Below are 25,283 nucleotides of genomic sequence, written 5' to 3'. Positions count from 1 at the left end.
GTATCATGTCTTTTATCTTAATCTAGAATTAAAAAGTTGATTATTCCTTGCCATGCCAGATGTCACAAAAGGCCAACTAAAATAGAACAATAATAAGATCCAAGGTCAAACAATGTAACACAAAACCATTTATGATTAAATTAAAAATCACTTATCAAGAGCCAGAAAAAGATCAATCTGTATGAAAAAAAAACAACACAGGAAACACCAAGTTGAGTCAGATTTTAGGATGAACTGATAAAGAATTTAAGCCACAATTTTCAAAACACTTCCAAAAACACTTCCAAGCATGCTTGAAAAAAAATCAAAACTAAAATATCTCAGCAAATAGAAGATACAAAGGAGAAGCAATGTACATTTGAGAAATATTAAATGCAACAATAAAAAGCTCATCTAATACCAATACAAATACAGTGAAGAACCGCCAAACTAAAGAAATTATACAACCATATATAAAAATATGTAAAAAAATATTAAAAATGTATTTTAAAAATATGTTAAAGACATAAAAAGGAACAGACCCTCAGGGATTTAAGCATTAGCAACAAGAGGTAAAAACATTTTCTCATTATAGCCTGACATAAACAGTTAAGAGCTGAAAAGCTTTCAAATATAATTTCTTAAATCTGACCAGAGACATAATGAAGAAACTGGCCAAACACAAAACAGGATACATTACACCATAAACTTAAAGAACCAAAAGAAAAAGATGATCCTGAAACCTTCCAGAAAAAAAACTGATACATTATGTTTAAAAAAAATTTGTTTTCAAATGACAGCCTATTTCCTATTTGAAATTATGAGGAATAGAAAACACATAAAACATTCAAGTAGTGAAAAACAGTTAACCCAGAATCCTATTCAGAACAAAAATATGCACCAATAAGAAATAAAAACTTTTGAAAATGAAATAAAAACTAAGAGAATTTTTGTGAACAAATTTACCCCACAATGATAAACTAAAAAAAGTTCCCTGACATGGAAATCAAGAAGAAACACAGGAAGAATAGAATAAGCAAAATAAAAAGTATTTGCCACTTGAATTTTCTAAATACATTTAAGAAACTCAGTAATGAGCTTCATCAAATCAGTGAATCACAATGAACAAAGTAAAAACCAGTTACCAACTAAGATACAGAGAAAACTTGGGGACGTAAAATACAGTACTCCTGGTATTATCCTACCTTAGTGTGTTTTTAAAAAACTAAACGTGATACTACAATACAGTAAGCAACTAAATTCACAGGCATTTTCCCAGGATTTTTATTCATTTTTTTAAACATTTATTTATGTATGTATTTATTCATTTATTACTTTTTTTTTAATGTTTATTTAGTTTTGAGAGAGACAGTGTGAGTTGGGAGGGGCAGAGAGAGAGGGAGACACAGACTTTGAAACAGGCTCCAGGCTCTGAGGTGTCAGCACAGAGCCCAACACAGGGCTCAAACTCACGAACCATGAGACCATGACCTGAGCCAAAGTCAGAGGCTTATTATTGACCCACTGAGCTATCTAGGCACCCCTTAACATTTATTTATTTTTGATAGAGAGCACGTGGGAACACACATGCTGGGTGGTAGGGACAAAGACAGAATCCCAAAGGATTCTGTATTGTCGGCACAGAGCTCGACTGGGAGATCATGAACTGAGCCAAAATCGGAGTCAGATGCTCAACCAACTGAACCACCCAGGTGTCCCCAGAATCTTTATTCCTAATAGCCAACCAATGGACTTATCCCCAATGTACATTAACAATAAATGGTTAAACAAATTGTGATACAGCCACAGAAATAGAATACCAATCTGTAGTAAATAAGAATTATCAATAAATATTATCAATACACAATAAACTATCAATTATTAACATAATATATCGATACACTTGAATGAATCCCTACAGAATTTTGCTCAGTAATAAGGCAATTAACTTTTTCCATAGGGACTCTAAGTTCAGTGGGGCTCAGCATCTGACTTCAGCTCAGGTCATAATCTCACGGTTCATGAGCTTATGCCCCACTATGGAATAGCACCAGCCCTGCTCCAGATAAAACATCAGCTCCACTCCAAGTGACCTTGACCTACACTCTGGGTGAGCCCCGTTTGTCTCTCTCTCTTTCTCTCTGCCTTTCCTGGGATTCTCTCTCTCTTTCTGCCTTTCACTCACTTGCACCCTCTCTCTCTGTGAAGGGAAAAAAAAAAAAAAAAACATTTTTGAGAGAGAGACAGAGCATTAAACAGGGAGGGGCAAAGAAAGAGGGAGACAACAGAATCTGAAGCAGGCTCCAGGTTCTGAGCTGTGAGCACAGACCAGACGCAGGGCTCAAACTCACAAACCACAAGAGCATGACCTGAGCTGAAGTCCAACGCTTAATCGACTGAGACACTCGGGAGCCCCAGGGGAAAAAAAAAAATTTATGTAACTTATGATTCCATTAAAACTTTTTTTAATGTTAGGGTGGCTCAGTGGCTTAGGACTCTCTCTCTGCCCCTCCCCTGATCGCGCGCGCGCTCTCTCTCTCTCGCGCGCGCGCGCGCACACACACACTCTCTCTCTCTCAAAATAAATAAAACGTTTTAAAAAAGAATGTTCTTAATGTCAAATTATAAATTAGATAATAGATTAGTGTTTGTCAGGATTCAGGGAGGGAGCTCTGGCAAAGAAATTAATATGCCTATAAAAAGGCAACAGAAGAAACACTTACAGCGATGGAAATCTGTGTATTCACCCTGTCACCACCAATACTCTAGTTGTGATATTATACCTTTTCAGTTAATACAGAAAAAGCCTGCCAAATTTTAGTACAAAATATTATAGTATTTTTGCCTGTTTGTTATCCTATTTCCCCCCGTTTTGCAAGTGTCATGGGTATATGATGTCATTTCATCCTTAGTATGGTTATCTGACATAAGGAAGATCAACAAAACCCGTTTTCTCAAATAAATGAAGGCAATGTATTGACCTGATGATTTCCAGAAAGACTGCCATTAAAAGTTGACATTTACTTTCATAATCTCTTAGGCTAGAGTGTTCTAAGCAGTATGTACAAACCATTTAAAGATACATACAACCCACTGCTCAATTCTTTAATTATAAGAACTTTTGAAGAAATACTACTTATAGCAGCAAACCCAGACTAAAGCACACATCTTCAGGGCCAAACATACACTAAGAAAAGACCTATAAGAATCCTGAGCTTGCAACTCTGGTTGATCTCTGGTCATCTGCAAATAGGATACGAAGGCAAAAAAAGAACTGCAGATAACCTGGCTTATTGCTGAAAGAGTACACCATTTCAGACGAAATCAAAGAAGCAGTTTTTTTTTTCTTTTTGGCTCCAATGTATTTGAGGAAATCACTATGACATCACTGCTAACTACTAAAACAAAGACTTCAGTGACCATACATGCTAAGAAATATAAAACACAATCTTTGTAAATAGTTTGGGAAATCACTAACTCATTAAAACACAGCCTTCAACAATCAAACAACAGCAAATCTGTGGGAAGAGTGAATCTAATTTCTAGAACTACCACATTATAATATTCAAAATGACCAGTTTTCAACAAAAAAATTCGAAGTATACAAAAAATCCAGAAGGAAAGGAAGGGAAAAGTGGGATCAGGAACAGCTAAAGGATTCCATGCATAAAAACTAAAGATAAAGAGAATAATATAAGAACAAACAAAATATCCATGAGTCATTTAAAAAATATTAAATAGAAATTCCACAGCTGAAAGGTGTAGCAGTTAAAATGAAAAATACTCTGGAGAGGTTCATACCAGATTTTAGCATATGGAAGATAAAAAATCAGCAAACTTGGGGCACCTGGGTGTCTCAGTCAGTTAAGCATCCAACTCTCGGGTCATGGTCTCACAGGTTTTTAGTTCAAACCCCACATCAAGCTCTGCAGTGGCAGTGTAAAGCCTGTTTGAGATGTTCCCTCTCCCTCTCTCTCTGCCCCTCCCCTGCTCGTGCTCTCTCTTTCTCTCTCAAAATAAATAAGCCTTTTTTAAAAAATCAGCAAACTGAAAGATAAAACAACCTAAATTATCCAGTCTGAGGAGTATGATGAAAATCTAATGAGGGGGGAAAAAAAGGAAAGACCTAAGGCATCTGTGCATTGCAAGTAAATGTTAACATACCCTTTATAGAAGCTCCAAAAGCAGATGAGACAAAGAGACAGAAATACTATCTGAAGAAATAATGACTGAAAAATATGAGTCTACATATATAAAAGGGTCAATAAACTCAATACAGGAAATACACTGTTATCAAACTGCTGAAAGACAAAAATCTTGAAAGCAGTAATATAGAGACAACTAATCTCACACAACTGATCTCTGATAAACATTACAGCCTATTTTCATCACCAGGCAGGTGATAGTGGGATGGCATATTTACAAAATGTGGACATAAACATGTTTGCATACTGCCATAAAAATATTACATGCAGAAAAATTATTTTTCAAAAAAGGAAGAAATTAAGATATTCTCAGGTAAAAGCTAAGGGAATTAACAACTAGTACACCTGCCCACAAGAAATGCTAAAGAATCTCCACACAGATTAATTAAAGATCACCAGAAAGATAGGAGCACATGAGTGGCTCAGTTGGTTGAGCATCCAACTTCAGCCCAGATCATGATCTTGCAGTTCATGAGTTCAAGCCCTGAGTCGGGCTCTGTGCTGACAACTCAGAGCCTGGAGCCTACTTCAGATTCTGTATCCCTCTCTTTCTATACCTCTCCCCCACTCACATTCTGTCTGTCTGTCTGTCTCTCTCAAAAATAAACATTAAAAAACAAGAAGTACATAGACGCAAAAAGATATTCCAACACCAAGAACAATATGACTAACCTAATAGCCACACAAAATAGACTAACTCAAAATCTAAAAAAAGGGATGAAGGATCAATTTATCAAGAAGATAACACAATGATAAAGGCATAAATATGAAAAAAGAGCCCCAAATAAAGGAAAACAATATGGACCAAAATTGAAGGAAGAAACAAATAACCTATAATTGCAGCTGGAAACAATTATTCTTTCAGTAATAAAGCTCATCTAGACAGAAGGTCCATAAGAAACTAGATGACATAAACAACACTTATAAACCATGCACACTTAAGACATACAGGACACTCTACCCAACCACAACAGATTACATATTCTTTTCAGGGGTACATGGAACATAGGACAAACGGAGGTCAAGCAACAAAACAGGTCTCAAAATACCTTGAAGCCAAAAAAGTAACTTTGCAGCCACAACAGAATATAGAAAAATCAGTAAGAATGACAACTGGAACATTCCCAAACATGTGTTAAGGAATATAATCTTCAACAAGCATGAATCAAAGAAGAAATCATAAGGAAATCAGAAACTACTTCTGAGTTGAACAGAATAAAAATCACAACATACCAAAACTTACATGATGTAGCAAAGTCATGGAAATTTATAGCTATAAACACAATATAAAGTATGTGGGAATGCAAGCTGGTGCAGCCACTCTGGAAAACAGTATGGAGGTTCCTCAAAAAACTAAAAATAGAACTACCCTACGACCCGCATTTATCCATGGGATACAGGTGTGCTGTTTCGAAGGGATACATGCACCCCCACGTTCACAGTAGCACTATCAACAACAGCCAAAGTATGGAAAGAGCCCAAATGTCCATCAATGGATGAATGGATAAAGACAATAGAGTATGACTCGGCAATCAAAAAGAATGAAATCTTGCCATCTGCAACAACGTGGATGGAACAAGAGGGTATTATGCTAAGTGAAATCAGTCAGTCAGAGAAAGACAAATATCATATGACTTCACTCATATGAGGACTTTAAGAGACAAAACAGATGAACATAAGGGAAGGGAAACAAAAAGAATATAAAAACAGGGAGGGGACAAAACAGAAGAGACTCATAAAGATGGAGAACAAACTGAGGGTTGCTGGAGGGGTTGTGGGAAGCGGGATGAGCTAAATGGGTAAGGGGCACTAAGGAAGCTACTCCTGAAATCACTGTTGCATTATTTGCTAACTAATTTGGATATAAATTTAAAAAAAAATTTTTTTAAATAAAGAAAAAAAAAGGAAGTATGATCTCAAATCAGTAACCTACAACCACACAAATCCATGGAATTAGAAATGAGCAAAGTAAATTCAAGCAAACCAAAAAGATATAAGGTGACAAATGAAGATAAGTAGAGAATAAAACAAATAAATGTAACCAGAGGTTTCGCTCCTTGAAAAGATCAACGTAACTGATAAACCTTCCAGTCAAACAGACAAAAAAAAGAGAGACAGACAGAAAAGACACAAATAATTAATAATGGAGACACTGACAACAACCTTACAAAATAAAAAGTATTAAAAGAGAATATTATTAAAATCGTAGAACAGCAAATTAGACATCCTAGATGAAAATGACAGGGGCACCTGGGTGGCCAGTTGGTTAAGCGTTCAACTTTGGCTCAGGTCACTATCTCATGGTTTAGGGGTTCAATCCCCGCACTAAGCTCTGTGATGTCAACTCAGAGCCTGCTTCAGATCCTCTGTCTCCCTGTCTCTGCCCTTACAGGCATACTATACGCTTTTTCTCTCTCTCAAAAATATATATTAAAAAAAAAAAACAAACAAAAAAAAACCCCTGAAAACACACCAATTACCTAAACTTACTCAAAAACAAATACAAAGTCTCAGTGGACTTATATAACATATAACATATGAAGTGAGTGAATGAGCAATCAAATTCTCCCTGGGAAGACCTATCCAGGCCTATGTGGCTTTACTGGTGAATTCTACCAAACATTTAAAGAAGAATTAACACTAACCTTTCTCAAACTCTTCCAAAAAATAAAAGAAAAAAGAATACTTCTGAGCTCATTCTATGAGACCATCATTAATAAGACCAAAGCCAAATAAAGGCATTAATAGAAAATTACACAAAAATATGCCTTATGAATACAGATGAACAATCCACAACAAGATACTAACAACCTGTAATATGAGAATATACGTAAGAAGATTATACACCATCAAGAAATGACATTTATCCCAGTAATACAGGGTGGTTCAAAAGAAAATCAATGTAAAAAAACACATCAACAGAATAAAGAAAAAAACGATCATCAAATCTCCCAAAGAACAGCACAGAACATTTAAACACCCTTCCATGAAATTAAAAAAACCTCTCAGAAAACTCAGAAGAAACTTGCATTAATATGATAAAAACCACATATGGAAAACCCAACAACTAGCATCATAATGGTGAAATCTAAAAGCTTTCCCCACCCCAAAATGTCAGAAACCAAACAAGGAAAGCATCTTTCATCACTACTACTGAGCATCACTGTAAATCCAACCAGAGCAAACAGACAAGAAAAAGAAATCGAAGGCATCCAAACTGCTAATAAAGTAAAACAATTTCTATTCATAGATGACAACCTCAAAATATACACAAAAGAGGTGCTAGAACTAATAAAATATACAAAGGTTTAGGTTATATTATCAACAGAAAACAGCAGTTGTCCCAAACACCCTACAATAAACAGAAAAAGATTAAAACCACAATTCCATGTGGAATACAATCTAAAAAAAATACTTAATAATAAATTTAAATTAAGGAGGTGAGAGATTTGCAACTCTACCCATTTCCACATGCAAAAAAATAAGGCTAGTCCCTTGCCTCAGACCATATGCTAAGTATAAGTCAAAGAGAATCAATAACATCAATGTAGTAAATAACAAAAATCTTAGAGGCAAACACAAGAGTAAATCTTCATGACCTTAAATATGCCCATTGATTACTTAGATATGGAACTAAAAGCATGAGTAGCAAAAGAAAAAAATAGACAACCTTCATTTCAATTAAATTATAAACTATACAGGGTTCCTGGATGGCTCAGTCGGTTAGCATCTGACTGTGGCTCAGGTCATGATCTCATGGCTCGTGGGTTCAAGCCCCACGTCAGGCTCTGTGCTGACAGCCCAGAGCTTGTTTCAGATCCTGTCTTCCTCTCTCTCTGCCCCTCCCCAAACTTGCTGGCACACATGTGTTCTCTCTCTCTCAAAAATCAACATTAAAAGATTAAACAAAAAAGTTCTACAACAAAGCAGACAATCATGAAAGTGACAAGACAACAAGCAAAATGGGAGAAAATATCTGCAAATCATATACTGTGGGCCCTATTTTCTGTCTCTTCCTGCCCTACATATTAAATGCCACTCTCTTCCTGCATTACATGCTTTAAATACTTCCCTAGCCTTTAGTCAGTCTGAAGGACCCCTTCCTTTGTGCTGTCTCTCTTGTGTTCAAGCATAAGCCCTGGTAAAAGTCTTGCCTGGGGGGTACCTTGGTGGTTCAGTCAAGTGAGCATCCCTACTCTTATTTTGGCTCAGGTCATGATCCCAGGGTCATGTAATCAATCTCTGCATCTCTCTCTCTCCCCCTCTCTGTTCTGCTCTCGCTCTTTCTCTCTCTAAAAAAATAAAATAATAAAACAAAGCAAGGCAGAGACAATGAATGTTCATAACCTGAAAATAACCTGGGCTGAAGTCATCTATTTTCTGATTTTAAATAAGTTCAAAAGGAAGAAAATATCAGGATAATAAACTGGTCAAATAGATAACTAAAATATTGCGCTAAATAATATAATTTCTAGGTCAACACTTCTCATAGTCCAAGATGAAGGAGCCTCAGTTAACTACTTCAGTTGGAAATGTTAATCCTCAGGCCTTATCTCAGACTCATCATTTGTTTAACACAATCTTTTTTTTTTTTAATGTAAATGTTATTTATTTTTTTACAGAATTTGAGAGAGAATGGAAGAGAGAATAGGGATGGGACAGAGAGAGGGAGACAGAGGATCTGAAGCAGACTCTGTGCTGACAATAGAGAACTCATGCTTCATGGCTCAAACCCATGAACCATGAAGACCATAACCTGAGCAGAAGTCCAATACTTAACCAAGTGAGCCACCCAGCAACCCATTTAACACAATCTTTAGATTTCTGGTGCACTCTGAAATTTGAAGATCATTGTTACAGGGGCTTACATGTGAAGTTACTACAAATGGGAACTATAATTCTAGTAAGAATTATCCTAAATTAAAAGAGGTCCCATGGAGCCATGTAGTTAAATTTAACAGACACTGGCTTAACCCACATTATGTCCATCAGTACCTTTAATAAACTAAGATGTACTATATTTCTTTTAAGTTCATTGTCTTTAGGGAAATAGAGAGTATACAATAATTTATTAAATAATTACAAAATTCCAATCATACCTGACAATGAGAACCTTTTTTTTTACCAAGAGATATTACATTCACAGAAACTGGAAAAAAGTGATATTGTTGTATACACGATACACTGGCTTTATATAAAGCCCAGCCTAATTCCAATACTTTATAAAAATGTGTAAGGTATCAATTTACACAATTTCTTTCTGTACCATTATATTCAAAACCAGGTGAGTTAAATTTTAACACATCTATTAAACTAATATGTAACCTGGTTTCATGAAATTCCTCTTTGGAACACAAATACTAAGTGATTAGCAATTAGGAGAAACAAGACCTCTATATGAATATACAATAAACTCAAATAAAAATCCTAACATCAAAGCTACAAAAGTAAATGCTCCACGAGAATTTCTGTCTGAATAAGATGGCAGAGACTCTATTTTCCCTGTTCCTCCCTAACAAATGAAACTATAAACTTTAAACGTAACAAAATAAGGCAATCAAAAGAAAATTAAGAAAAAAATGAAATTGGAACACACAATATTAGGCATTTCAGACTCCAGAGTATTTCAGACTCCAGGTCTGAAAGAAAAACATAGCTTCAGTAAGAGACCCCTATTAGGCCCCACGAAACAAAATAAAGTCAACAATGAAGCAGAAAGCAAAGACAGGATTCTTTGTCCCACTGGATCAAATGGGAGAGCCTCAGGCAAAGCAAGTGAGCCTAGCACCATGGACAAGGGCAACGGATGGCGAGCCTTGCAGACAAGAGTGGCTAAGGGAAACTCTCTCCTTTCCCAGGCTTATAACACCTCAACACCAAGAGGCCTACTCAATGTACAAGGACAAGAGCCCCAAACTCAAGTTCTCTCACAGAAAGACTTTTCATGCTCTACTGTCCCATCCAAAGACAACAGCAGCAGATGGTCAGGACCAGTGACCTAGTCTAGGATTAAAGACCTCTTTGTTACTGAGCGGAGCCTGCTTCAGATCCCATCCCCTTGTCTCTTTCTCCCCCTCCCCTATTTGCTTGTATGTGTGCTCTGTGACTCTCAAAAATAAACATTCAAAAAAAAAAAAAAAATCTACAAAAACAAATAGCATCACAATGCCTCTGAAATTTAAGTTGTTACTAACACAATAAAAAAACCACCCATCAAAAATCCAGGAAAATCACAATTTAAATTACAAAGAACCATCTACAGATGCTAAAAGAAAATGAATTGGAAATTTAAATTACATAAGGACTTTCAAGCAATCCTCATGTTTATATAAGTAAGTAATCAACATACCCAAAATGAAGTGACTTAATCTAAGTCCAACATCACTAAACCTATTCTTAATTATAGTTTTGACTCTTACCAAAAGGAAATCTTAAACCATTTACTCAGGACACACCATATTCAGGACACCCTGACAGATCCATGCACAGGCCTTAAATACTAGCCCCCACCTCATATAACACCAATGCCCAGACCATACAGAGATGCCAAACTAACAAGCAGAAGTTCCTGATGATTTCCCCAACAGTCATTGTGACAATCTTTCTACCTCCCAAGGCCTTCCTCTTGGTGTGCTCCCTTAAAAAGAGACCCCATGGGACCTGCTCCATTCCTTTAGGTTTGAATTAACCAATATGACCTTAGTCTAGGAACTCCAAAGGACTACACACGTGGGCCCTAATAAAAGCATTTGCCCAGGTCCTACCTGTCTTCTCTGCCTAATCCTTGCCTTGATCTTTCCTGTGTGACTGCTTGAGGCATGATATGTACTTCCCACCAAGACACGTGAGTAAAGAATTTCTCCATTCAATTCTTGTAGCAGTCTTTTGTGAAGAAACTCAGTTCATCATCCAGCACCCTGTACTCTACCTGTCACAAATGGTAATTCAGCAAAGTCATAACATACATACCTTGAATAAATCACCCTAAATCAGTGATGTCCCAAACTGTGATTCATGAAATGTATTAGGAGAAAGCTATACAGAAGTTTTTAAGGGTATTACAGAAAGAAGCTGGGTATGATTTTTTTAACTGTAACTTAAAACTCTAATCCTTTTCATTTATACTTAAATAAAGCTATATGATTTACTTTATCTCTGAATGCAATGAAGATACAAGATCACTTGATGCATATGCAAAAAGTTACTATCTTTGAGAGAAACACATACATCTTTCCTTTTTCAGTTTGTTTATTTTTTTAAGTTTATTTATTTTGAGAGGGCAAGTGTCCCAGAGGAGGAGACACTGAGAGGAAGAAAGAGAATACCAAGCAGACTCCACACTGTCAATGCAGACACAGGCTTGATCTCACTAACCATGAGATCATAACCTGAGCTAAAATCAAGAGTTGGATGCTTAACCAAATGAGCCACCCAAGTGCTTCTTTTTATTTATTTAATTTTTTATACCCAATGTAGGGACTGAATTCACAATCCCAAGATCCAGAGTCACATGCTGTGCACACTTGAGCCAGCCAGTGGACACAAGAAACACATAATTCTTTCCAATGCTCATAAGTTACTACCAGTATTCTGCTGTCGTTTAAGGTCAAAAAAATAAATGAGGATTATAATGAAAAAATCTATATGCTATATAAATTTCCTATTAATCTCTACCTTAAAGAACAGATTAACAAATGGAGACACAAAAAATATACCAACTTTAAGATATACAGTTAATTCTCATTATTCACCAATTCTGTTTTTACAAAATTCATCTACTCACTACAGTGTAATCTAATAAACAATACCTGTGGCACTTTCATCATACTCATTCACAGACCTGTACAGAATGAGGAAAATCTGAATGCCTGAAACCCATGTTCTCAGCTAGGGCTGAAAATGTAACATTACCTTTAGTTCTCATATTATAAATGCTCTTTTCATAGTGTACTTAGTATTACCTGTTTTTCCATTTTCTGCCTTTCTGTGCTTTTTGTTAGTGATTGTGTGGTTTCAAATGCCCTTCAAGCATTAATAAGGGCTGTCTAGAGCTCCTAAGTACAAGAAGACTATTATAAGCCTTTCAGAGAACATAGATTTATTAGTAAGCATCATTTAAGGATTAAGTTATTCATTACCCTGGTGACTAGAAATTCAATGTCAATAAACCCATATATATACGTACAAAAAGTATATATATTAAAAAAACACAACATGCCTTTAAAAAGAAAGAGACACGTAAAACAAAATTACATAGCTAATGAAAATGTGGCGGCCAGAGGCTAACAAGAACTTGTTAAAAAGAAAACAAATTCACCCACCCAAAAAAAGGAAGGAAGGGAGGAAGAAAGAAAAAAAAAACAAAAACACCACAAGCCCAAAATGGCATCACTTAGCTTAAGGCCCCAAGAAAGCAAACCAAGACTTAATACCTACTCTAACTGCAGTTTCAACTCCAACCCAACCCAGAAGTGACTGTAAGGAATGCTCTGGTCAGCATCCTCATATGGGCCCTGTCCACCTCATAAAACCTTTCCATCCCTAAATAAAGGTAAGCTCACCTGAAATAATCTTCTGCTGTTTATGACTTCCATATCCTGCTTTTAAAAACGTTTTCCTATCTCCCTGTGGAGCTACCTTGCTCAACTGAATGCTGTCCAATTCATGACTCCTTGCTTCATCTTCAAATTTACTTGAGTCAATTTTGCTTTTTAACAGATTTAGTGGTAGTGTCAGGATCCAAAGTAACCTTCTGACAACATGTGGGAAGAAAAACAAACATGAGTTCACAGTCTTTCTCCCCATTTCCAGAGGTTACTGTTAAGTCCCTCTCAGTTTAAATTCTGCTCTTTTTGCATTTGGGCTACCAATCTAATTGGACTACCAATCTAACTGGCATTAACAGGTCAATCTAGATGACAGGAGGCTCAAACAGAACACCTTAAGTCCTTGGTTCAGTCAGCAACTGAAATCCCTTCCCCAGCTCCAGTACACAGTATACATTAATAAAGTCTGCTAGTTTAGTCCACACCTGATATTGCTGGTGATATGTAAAACCTCTCAGTCAGTCTATAGTGACCTTTTTTGGTTATTGCTTCAAACTGCTGAGGTGCACATTTGTTTGACTTGTTTTCTGTAAATAAACCCTTATCCAATGGGACTGTTAAAATCCAAAGAGTTCAACATTCCATCTTACCACATACTTGCTTTTTGTTGGTTTAACGCTTATGTATTTTTGAGAGACAGACAGAGCATGAGTGAGGGAGGGGAAGAGGAGACACAGAATCTGAAGCAGGGTCCAAGCTCTGATCTGTCAGCACAGAACCTGATGTGGGCCTCCAACTCAAGAATGGTGAGATCATGACCTGAGTCAAAATCAGAAGCTTAGCGGACTGAGCAACCCAGGCACGCCCCATAATCACTTATTATATAAAAGAAAAACTATGACTCCAGAAGGTTTACAAATCTACAAACTTGTTTTATGTCCTGATGAACATGACTTGGTGACCATCAGTTTGGGCACTCCAAAAGAAGGCTGGACAGATGTGAACTACACTCCTTTTGTGGCTAGACATAAATGTGTATCAACTCTATTTGCAGCTTATGTCCTACTAAACTGCTGCCAGCCCTCAGGAGAATTATACCCTAGAAACTCATTGTCATTATGGAAAACATTCCAATGAAATAAGATCAATTTAAAAAGTATACCTGTGGGCCACCTGGCTAGCTCAGCTGGTATACCATGTGACTCTTGATCTTGGGGTTATAAATTTGAGCCCTACGATGGGTATAGAGACTACTTAAAATAAATAAATAAAAGGGGAAAAAAAGCGCACTTCAAACCACGGGTTCCCAAATTAAACAGAATGGGATACCTACTTTAACTGGCTAAGAGAAGCTTCTAAAAAGTTTCAAAGTGCCAAGACAGTCTCATTAGAAGATTCACTGCAAAAGGGTAATAAAAAATTAAAACCATAAGATGTATATAAAAACAAAGACTGTAAAACTGAGTAAAATCCTACTGGTCCCCTCTTTCCTCCTCTATGTATTCATTCTACTAATCATCTGCACTGCTTTTCCACTCTGAATAGACTACACACCATTAAAAACAATCCACCAAGTTACTAGCCTTATAGATACTACCGTATCAACTAGATGGCCAAACTCAGAGTTAACAAAACTAAAGCATTTTCTAATAAACAACTATTTTATCCCCTTAAACAACCTCGTGGAAACTCTGGTAGGTGCTAGAGCCAAATCAGCTCTTCCAAATCTCTGTCTATAGTGTCTGGTCAAGAGAGGAAAATAATAATTTCATGTTGTCCCTTCCTTTCCAAATTCTGACCCAATGGCTATTGATCCTTTCTATCCTAGGATAACTACTGACTTCTTGCTTGTGTAACCAGGGTTCACTTTATGCCTACCTGGCATAAGACCGTTGGTTCTATCCTGCTGCCTTCCCCCACCCAGCTCTTTAGGAAACTCTCAGGAAGGTGGATCCTATCCACTTTCTTCAGGAATTTGTCACAGACCCAACAGAGGTTATTCAGTACTACCAGGAATATTTCAAGTTAGAACTATGTACCCAGAAGGAAAGAAAAAAACTTTAGAAAAATGTGGATTATTTTGAATAATTTAGAAAAATTATAAAATTTAGAAAAATATGGACAACTAATGATGTCATTTAAGTTACAAACTGAAGTTACACTCTGAAGTTATAGGTTATACTCTGCATGTACTCTGAAGAATGTAAGTTATACTCTGAAGAATCAAAAGCAACTGTCCTTATTTTACAATTCTTTTATAAAACAAGAGTCAGCTCTAGAGACAATTCACAATGTAATACTCCTTTTGCCAATTCCTAAATTGCCCTTGTTTAGCTCAAAAGACTTGTAAACTACTGGTCTTAAGAAAACAAAGTTCTAGGGGCACCTGGGTGGCTCAGTCAGTTAAGGATCTGACTCTTGCTTTCAGCTCAGGTCACTATCTCACAGTTCATGAGTTCAAGCCCTATCTCAGGCTCCACACTGCTGACAGGGCAGAGGCTACTTGGGATTCTCTCTCTTCATCTCTCCCGCCCCAACAACTTGCACTTATGCGCTCTCAAAATAAATAAACTTAAAAAAGAAACCAAAGTTCAACTTCAAAGAACTTATATTCTTTTTTCCTTGAAGTTATTTATCTTACCATTTCTCTGAAATGTAAAAACAGCCAACAATCACTTGAGATTAAAAATGGGGGGAAAAAAGAGATCTTTTTTAAAAAACATTTTTTAATACTTATTTTTATTTCTAATTTTTTTTTATGTTTATTTATTTTTGAGAGAGACAGAGACAGCGCGAGCAGGGGAGAAGCAGAGAGAGGGGGAGACACAGAATCCGAAGCAGGCTCTAGGCTCTGAGCTGTCAGCACAGAGCCCAAGGCGGGGCCTGAACTGACAAACTGTGAGACCATGACCTGAGCTGAAATCGGCCACTTAAGTGACTGAGCCACCCAGGCATCCTAACATTTATTTATTTTTAGAAAGACACAGAAAGAGGCAGAGGATCCGAAGCAGGCTCAGCACTGTGAGCACAGACCCCAAAATAGGATCATGACAAGTCATGATGTGAAATCAAGTGTTGGCCGCTCAACCGAGTCACCCAAGCACCCCAAGAAAGAGACCTTTTTAAAATAAACACTGCTAAAAGGACTCTAGTACCCAAACGTCAGCACAGCCTCCAGAGGATTAATTCCAGGGACAAAAACAAATCTTAAAAAATCTTCTCCACAAGTATTACCTGTAAGATCCTTGCATCTATTTGTGTGTCCATATGTAAAAACACGTATGTTGTAAATGTGAGATATGTTTCTATCTCCATTTGGTATAGCTTAATTTGCTTTATAAAAGACCTGTATTTAGGTGGTTTGAAGACAGCCCCCTGTAGGGACTGGTCATTATAACACTCTCGAAAGATAGAAACTAACCAAGATGTTTTTCAAGTTCACACAATTTAGATATACTCTATATAAAAGATAGTTTAGGGACCCTTGGGTGGCACAGTCAGTTAAGCGTCTAACTTTGGCTCATGTCATGATCTCATGATACATGAGTCTGAGTCCCACATCGGGCTCTGTGTGCATTTAATGAGAATTCAAATTATCAATACATACTGGTGAGACCCTTGGAACACCTGCAGCTGGAACTTCTTTCAACTTCCACTTAGTATGGATTATCAGTTTATTATTGTTAGGTTATATGTGTTTTCCAGATGAGCTGAAGTTTTCCCCTGCTGCAAGGCTGTTGTTCCCAACAGTGATAAAGAAACTGTGACAAACTGTGCAAAACTGTTTTTCACTTGGGGCACACCTAATCAAAGCATCCACCTCATTGTACAGACTATTCCAAGTCTAAAAGAAAACCTTGCAAACTTCTTGGAATTTTACGGTACGCAACCTTCTGGTGACCCTTTGGTCATGCTAGTATGAGTAGCTACTTTAAGTGTCTGATGTGAACCTCAAATGAAAGCCTTCCTGGATCCCAGTTCAAAGGATCAGATTTGTCACAGTTTAGAGTCTCGCGATTAGATCTTTTGAGCCCCATAATAAAGGGGACCTCATAAAGTATTCTTGACAACTGACAGAAACTGCTACAAAATTAAAAGGTACTAAGCCATCTCACAGATAAAGAAAGCTCTACCTGATACCTGGTCCTAGATAGAAACAATCTTCAAGGAAGAAAAACAGAACAGGCATCAAGGTAGAATTCTGTCCAAGATGACAAATCAAGACTTCACACTTTAACTAACATGAAACCCTTTCTCTTTTTTTTTTCCTTTTTAAATCTAACACTGTCCTGAAAAGACAAGACTCTCTTTTGCATCTCCCAGGCCACTGCTAAGGGAGTTAACCTCTAGAACTTAGAACAACCTTTTATTTCAGGCAAGGGGAAAATCTGTGTCCCAACTTCTCACAAGCAAAGTAAGACCTCTCATTATTCAACTCCTCTGAATTTCCATCATTGGGTTAAAAAAGGACCTACTGAGGGACACCTGGGTAGCTTAGTCAATTAAGCAAGTGACTTGGGCTCAGGTCATGATCTCATGGTTCATAAGTTGGAGCTCCACATCGGGCTCTGTATGGACAGCTCAGAGCCTGCAGCCTGCTTCAGATTCTTGTCTCCTCCCACTCTCTCTGCCCCTCCCCAGCTCTCACTCTCTCAAAAATAAGTAAGTATTTAAAAAAAAAATTTTTTTTAACAGGGGGCAGCACACTAAAAGAAAAACCACAGGCCCAAAATGGCATCACTTAGGTTAAGGCCCCGAGAAAGTAAACCAAAACTTAGTACCTAATCTAACTGCAGTTTCAATCCACCCCACCCCAAATGCACCCCAATGGAAATGCAGTCTTAACACATTAGGCATATTGTGGTCAGCACCTGTATTAAGTAATCCCTCACATGGGATCCCTCACATCTAATGAGACACAGTTCCCTTCCCCCTAAGAGAAAAAGATCTTGCCTAAAATATCCTTTTTTGTTTATGACTTCCTTGTCTTGCCTTTCCCTTTCTGTAGGCCTTTGGAATTTCCCTTTACTTGCAAGATGGCATGCTGCCCAATTAATGAATCATTTACTATTTAATAAAGCCAATTAGATCTTCAAATTCACTCTGCTGAATTGTTTTTTTAAAACCTTAATCCTAAAAAAAGAAAAACGAAAAAAAAACAAACTTAATCCTGTATTTCCCACTGAATAGCAAAGGCTCGGTACTGCCTAAGTCACGGTTTCCTGTTATTTACAACTATCGTTAAAAAAAAAAAAAACAAGAAATCTACTGTATAGAATATTTAAGAAATTAAGATTATGGAGAAAATTAAGATTTAAGAAATTAAGATTATGGAGAAAAAACTTAAATGTATTCTAAGTGTAGGTAAGAATTACTTACTGGAATGAAATTCATTTCCAATAGCAAAATTTTTGTGTAGCATTCATAAAGCTCCTATACTACACAGTAGGAAAAAGGAAAAAGTCCAGGGAAGCACATGAATCTATTAATTTAAAACATTTCAGGGTGTTTACCATGTCAGGTTCTGTAGTGACAGCTCAGGAGCCTGAAGCCTGCTTTGGATTCTGCCTCACTCTGCCCTTCCCCTGCCCTCTCTCTCTCTTCTCTCTCTCTCTCTGTCGCACACACACAAATAAAAACATGGAGTGTCTTAGTGTTTCAGTCAGTTAAGCGTCTGACTTCTACTCAGATCATGATCTTGCAGTTTGTGGGTTTGAGCCCCACTTCAGATTCTATCCCTCTATGTCTCTCTCTCTCTAGCCCTACCCTGCCCATGCTCTGTCTCTGTCACTCTCAAAAATAAACTTTTAAAAAAATTAAAAGAAAAATAATGAATAAATAAAAACATTTAAAGAAAGAAAAAAGCATTTCTAAATAACAAAGTCCACTGAGATTATAAATGCTACGTGTCTCATATAGTACATTATACTGTCTCATACCAAAAAAGCATTTCATTGGTAAAAACACCGACTTTATTATGTCTGAGAGCAGAATATGCCACCTTAAAAAATGACTCTTGGGCATAATGATTCTGTTCACTGATGATATGTACAAACAGGAAATACAAAAAAGCTTCAAAAACATACTGGAAGTTATTATTACTCTTTTATAAGGAAAATTTACATTTATAAAGGAATCCCTATTTGTAAATGTCAACTGATCAGTACTAGGAAGAGAATAATTTAAATCACAAAAAATTTTCCTGAAGGCATTTTCAAAAAGGCACTAAGTATATATGCATATGAAAAATTTTTCTTATTTAAAGGGTTTTTCCTGGTCAATTTCTCTAAACAGCCTCCTCCCCACCCAGTATTTTAATTTTGTCTTTTGTTGTGCTTAAATTGGTGGTTTAGGGCATATCAAACAGTAACTCACTTTTACTAGGTATCTTCTGCATGTATATGTAAAACATACAGATCAATAAACTTGTTTGTCTTTCTCTTATTAATCTTTCATTATGGGAAGGGAAGGGTGCCACCTCAGTCAAGAACTCAGGATAGAAGGAAAACCCTTTTTCATCCAGAAGGAAAACTATTTTTCTTTCCCTATACTTAAAAAAAAATGTGGATGGGGCGCCTGGGTGGCGCAGTCAGTTAAGCGTCCGACTTCAGCCAGGTCACGATCTCGCGGTCCGTGAGTTCGAGCCCCGCGTCAGGCTCTGGGCTGATGGCTCGGAGCCTGGAGCCTGTTTCCAATTCTGTGTCTCCCTCTCTCTCTGCCCCTCCCCCGTTCATGCTCTGTCTCTCTCTGTCCCAAAAAAAAAAAAAAAACGTTGGAAAAAAAAAAAGAAAAAGAAAAAAAAAAGTGGATGTCTCAGTCAGTTGAACAACACCATGGGCTCACGTCATGATCTCACTTTCCTGAGTTCAAACCCTGCAGTGGGCTTGCTGCTGTGAGCACAGAGCACACAGTCCTCCTCTCTCTGCCCTCCCCCTCCACTTGCACTCTCTCAAAAATAAATAAACTTAAAAAAAAAAAGAAGAAAAGAAAAAGGAAGGATTTGTGACACAAAACAAAAACAAAAAATGTGGTACACAATAGACTGCTGCCAAAACACCAAAACTCTAGTCCTAAAACAATGTGTTATGTTTCTACTAAACACATTTGCTGAAAATCTTAACATACCCACCCAACTCAACCAAGATATTTACTATCAAAAGTTTAATATATTCTTGTTTATAGGATGAATTTTCTTTGATGTGGAGATTGTCTGCTAGAGAGGAAAATAATTTTTTGAGTGATTTTAACCTACTAAATGCATTTGCAGATCTAGGAAAAGCATGAACTTTAAAAGACTACCTCAAGTTATTTATCTCCACTTCTGCATGAGAAAAAAATACTCTAGTTTTATGAATAACGTTCTTCAAGACTCGAACTTACACTTTATTATCTGTATTAAATTACAACATGACAAAGATTGGATTTAATTAAGTGTATTCAAGCTAAAATGTAAAGTTTTAAAGAATATCAAGAACAAAAAGGAAAAATAGTATTTGTATTTGCAGAATAATAAAATCTGTTTTTTCCTGCCCTGTTCCCCAGAGCTCCTAAACACTCTTGAGTTTCCTGAGTCTAAGTAGGAGGAGCTTTTGTTATTTGTAAGCGCCTGTTTTGACAGAGACTCTTAAATACGGAGAACAAACAGAGTGTTAGTGGAGGAGTTGTAGGATGGGGGATGGGCTAAACAGGTGAGGGATGTTAAGGAATCTACTCCAGATACCACTGTTATACTATATGCTAACTAACTTGGATGTAAATTTAAAAAATAAATTAAATGGGGTGCCTGGGTGGCTCAGTCGGTTGAACGTCTGACTTCAGTTCAGGTCATGATCTCACGGTTCATGAGTTCGAGCCCTGCATCAGGCTCTGTGCTGACAGTTCACAGCCTGGAGCCTGCTTCAGATTCTGTGTCTCCTTCTCTCTCTGCCCCTCCCCTGCTCACGCTTAGTTTCACTCTGTTTCTCAAAACTAAATAAACGTAAAAAAATAAAAATGAAATAATTTTTTTTAATAAATTAAATAAAGATAGTGTTTACCTGTCTTTGCAGGGGGGAAAATTTGTTTTGAGTTCATGGGGGTAAATATACCCCCATTCGTCAGGGAAAGAAGCTCCTGAGCACAGGACACTTACATACCTTGCTCTATAATATTCCTCTTCGTTTAGCTGTTCACCTGTACCCTTCATCATATCCTTTATAATAAACTAACAAATGTTCCCCTGAGCTTTGTGAACCACTCTACAAAATTATCAAACGATCTGGCTGATCAGCAGTGCAGTAACATTTATGACTTGCAACTGGATTCTCACACGGGCTGTCATGTGGGACCAAACCTTTTACCTGTGGGATCGACACTCTTTCCAGGTATATAGTATTAAAATGGAGTTAAACTTGTAAGACACTTCCGAAAATTGGAGAATTGCTTTGGTGGTGATGGAAAACTCTCCAGACTTATTCTTTCCAAAATGTCCACATTTGTACTTATAGACAAAGATACCATACTAGATATTATCTGTCTACTGGTAAAATTTTAAAGAACAAAGATTTTCACAAGAACAAGCAAAATAACCGTATACATTGTAAACTGTTACTGAGTTTCATGGGATGATCAAACTTATTAAATATTTACATGAAATTATATTAGAAGTTCACATTTTCATTTACTCTACCTTCTTTTTCATTGCTTAATGTGTCTAAAAGAAATTAAAAAACAGTTGTAAGTGCCCATAACAAAAAGTAAAAACAATTTGTATGTGGTGCATACGTACATCAAGGAGAATTTTTAATAAATAGACAAAAACATTACCTTTTGGATAATCTTCCAATAAGAGGTTGAAGTGACCTAACTGACAAAAGAAATCAGACTCCACTTTTCCTTCAGCTTTTAAGATTAAAGATTCGTAGCAGCGAACAGCCTACAAAGGAAAAATATAAGTATTAAGAGAAAGGCAAATTCCTAACTGCAACCTGAGACAATGCATATATATTACAAAATTTACACAAGAGATCAAAGCAATAATCAATATGTCATTTTTACCACAGACTTATGATTCAATTCCTGAGAAGAAATAGCTTTTTAAATATTTATTAATGGAGCCATCACTTATGATCTTTTTTTCCTTATAAATAAGGAATAAGGGGCGCGTGGGTGGCTCAGTTGGTTGACGATCCGACCTCAACTCAGGTCACCTTGCACCTTGAGTGCATCGCACTCTCTGCTGACAGCTCAGGCTCTGCTGACAGTTCGGAGCCTGGAGCCTGCTGCAGATTCTGTGTCTCCCTCTCTCTCTGCCCCGAACCCACTCACATTCTATCAAAAATAAACAAACATTAAAAAAAAAATTTTTTTTGTAAAGGGAGAATAAGACTTGCCAAATTAGATTAACAGAAGTTCCTTAATGACTTTATATGACCTGCAAATCTAAGAAATTATTTTGGTCTTTATTAACACAAAACGACTACTCTCAAACAGGCACAGGCAAAAAGGACTATTGACTTTTTCAGTACCCAGTAATCAGATTTTTCAATATCTGAATAGTAGCAAGTCCAAATTGAGATGTACTATAATTATAAACCACGTAACACATTTCACAAGCCTATGCATACAAAAAAGAGTACAAAATATTTACTAATAGGGGAGTCTGAGTGGCTCAATTAAATATCTGACTCTTATTTTGTCTCAGGTCATATCTCACAATTTATGAGATCAAGCCCCCAAGTCCACACTGGGTGTGGAGCCTGCTTGGGATTCTCTCTCTCCCTCTTCCGCTGCCCCACCCCTGCATGTGCATGCTCGCTCTCTCGCTCTCAAAAAGAAAAAAAAAATTTTAATCAACTAAACTGAATGAAAACTAAAATATTTGCTAATATATTAACCATTAAAATAAAATTTTGGATATATTTGATTAAATAAATGTATTATTAACATTAACTTCATTGGTTTCTTTTCACTGTTTTTATTTTAACTGTTTCACTAGTTTCAATTACTATAAATTTAAACTTACACATGACATGAAAAATTCATACATCACTACAGATTTCTGCTGGGCAGAATTGTTCAACAGTAGCTGTCATCTGGATTAATCAACCATTGTTTTTGCAAAGAAACTTAGGATAGCACTGAGACTACCATACCCTATATTTCGATTGTTTTCTCCTAATCCTGATATATTTCAAACATACTAATCCTAACCTTAACTCAATACACACAGATACACTCCTGTTGTACTATTTTTAGAAAAAAAAAATCAAATCTTTCTGAACTTTTTTAGAGAAATTTTTTAGAAACTTTTTAGAGGAAAAAAAATCAAATCTTTCTGAACTTAACAAGTTTACAGAAGAAATTAGGAAGATTTTTGTACTAAAACATATGAAAGAACAGTATTATTGATTTCCTCCACAATTATCAGTAACCACAAGAAACCACAGAACCTGAACTTCTTCCTGTCTTGAATCTTATCAACAATTGAAAACCTGATATAAAAATTTTAATTTGGGGGTGCCTGGGTGGCTCGGACAGTTAAGCATCCAACTTTGGCTCAGGTCACGATCTCGCAGTTCCAGTTCAAGTCCAGCATTGGGCTCTGCACTGATGATAGTTCAGAGCCTGGAACCTGTTTCATAGTCTATGTCTCCCTCTCTCTCTATACATCCCCACTTGCTCTCTCGCTCTCTCTCAAATAAATAAAAACATTAATTTTAATTTGAAAATAACTCTTGTACTGCTTAGCACACAAGAACTTAACAGTTTCTTTACTTTGCCCTCAGGAAAAAAGACATCTCTCCTTCAAAATTTTTCAATCTTCCCAATAAAATTCCAAATTAAGTCCCTCATAATACATGGTGCATTTAGAGTAACCATAAGAAAGAAATACGTATAATTGGTGTATACTCTGGGTACATTTCCAGGAATAATCCTGGGTATGGTGCCCTAAGGTCAAATACTCCCACAAAACAAAATAGAGTAATTTCTCAGTATCATCAAAAACACCCCTAATATATATTTTTTAAAGCAGGTCCAGGGTTCGGGGTGCCTGGGTAGCTCAGTTGGTTAAGCCTCTGACTTCAGTTCAGGTTATGATCTCACAGTTCGCAGGTTCAAGTCCCATGTCAGACATCCCATTTGATGTGCTGACATTTCAGAATCTGGAGCCTGCTTCGGATTCTCTCACTTTCTCTTCTCCCCCACTCACATTCTGTCTCTCTCCCCAAAATAAATAAAACATAAAAAAAAAAAAAAAAAAAAAAAAAAGCAGGTCCAGAGTTAAGGCTCTATGGTGGTGATTCCTTTACTATTCTTACAGGTTTTCTGCATGTCTGAAATTACACTACAATCAGCTATTCACTGTCCGTAGTTTCCATTACCTGTGGTCAACTGCACTCTGCAAGTAGATGACCCCAATTAAAAGGTCAAGAGTAGTCTAATGTCACAATATGTACATCATTCACCTTACTTCATCTCATCACATAGGCATTTAATTATCATCTCCTATCATCACAATAGTGAGTACATACAACATATTTTGAGAACAAATTCACGTAATTTTTATTTCAATACATCATTACAGTTGTTTTAGTTTATTGTTATTGTTATTAATCTCTTACCGGGTCTGACTTATATATTAAACTTTATCTTAGGTGTGTATGTATAGGAAAAAATATGGCAATATATAGGATCTGGTACTATGCACAGTTTCAGGCTTCCACTGGAAATCTTGGAATGGATCTCCCTTGGATGAAGTGACACTACCATAAAACAAAATAAAATATAAACAAAGTGGGTGAAATATACAAACTGACAATATTGAATGACTCAAATTTTGGTTGGAAGACTGTCTTTTTGTGCTGGAACAGAAGACAGAGGGAAAGAAGTATGAGAACTAGTAAAAGTCATGGCTGAATAAAAAAACTATTAGGCTACAGTACAATAATTTTGGTCTTCATGTTAATAAAACAATCAATTTGGCATTTTAAAGGTAACAGGCTTTTAAATCCCAAATTCATTACTTATTTTTATAACATATAATATTCAGAAATTTCTCATCCTTAACTTTCTTTAACCTTTTATATCTTACTTAGATATTGAAGTTCTGGACAACTGGGGTCAAGAGTCAAGTAAGATTCAAAATGTTTTTTATGACTTAAACAAGGAGATGGTAACATACCAGATACATCTTCCTGTCAGTATAGTTTCATACACTGCCAAGTCCATTAGAGCAAATCTTTATTCTGGGAAATTGTTGATATCTAAAATTAACAGTATTACTGATTTTCTCAGAAGAGATATTAAGTAAGATCTAGAATTTTAAATACATCTGCCAGTTCACTCAGGCTTACGTACCAAATTCTTAACTCTCTTCATTAAGCCCACTAAAAATGTATTGGTGATCAAAAATGATGTTGCAAAATCAAATGTCAAATAAGATAAAAGTAAACAAAGAAGGTAGAAAGAAGACAGTTTCCAGGTACACTACAAGTCAACATTGCAAATGAAACTCAAAATTGTTTAAGCCATTGTATCTTTGATATTCGATAACTGAACTTCATTTAAAGCA

The 25,283-nt window shown here is 36.5% G+C and overlaps 1 protein-coding gene across 6 annotated transcripts in view; it reads right to left on the bottom strand.

The window, feature by feature from the left end:
- Nucleotides 1-25,283, bottom strand: part of LOC145714981 (lysine-specific demethylase 6A-like) — a 192,661-nt gene that overhangs the window by 156,948 nt on the left and 10,430 nt on the right. For all 6 annotated transcript variants that reach the window (XR_014137095.1, XM_081794572.1, XM_081794573.1 and 3 more), the window contains exon 3: nucleotides 21,536-21,644. Coding sequence is in view for 5 of the 6 variants with exons in the window: in XM_081794572.1 (XP_081650698.1) it covers nucleotides 21,536-21,644 (109 nt within the window). In the remaining variant the exon portion in view is untranslated. The remainder of the gene's footprint in view (nucleotides 1-21,535; nucleotides 21,645-25,283) is intronic.

The sequence above is a fragment of the Panthera onca genome, chromosome Y, assembly GCF_046562875.1.
Source record: "Panthera onca isolate mPanOnc1 chromosome Y, mPanOnc1 haplotype 2, whole genome shotgun sequence".
NCBI classification, from domain to species: Eukaryota; Metazoa; Chordata; class Mammalia; order Carnivora; family Felidae; genus Panthera; species Panthera onca.
This window is presented reverse-complemented; position numbering and strand designations above follow the sequence as displayed.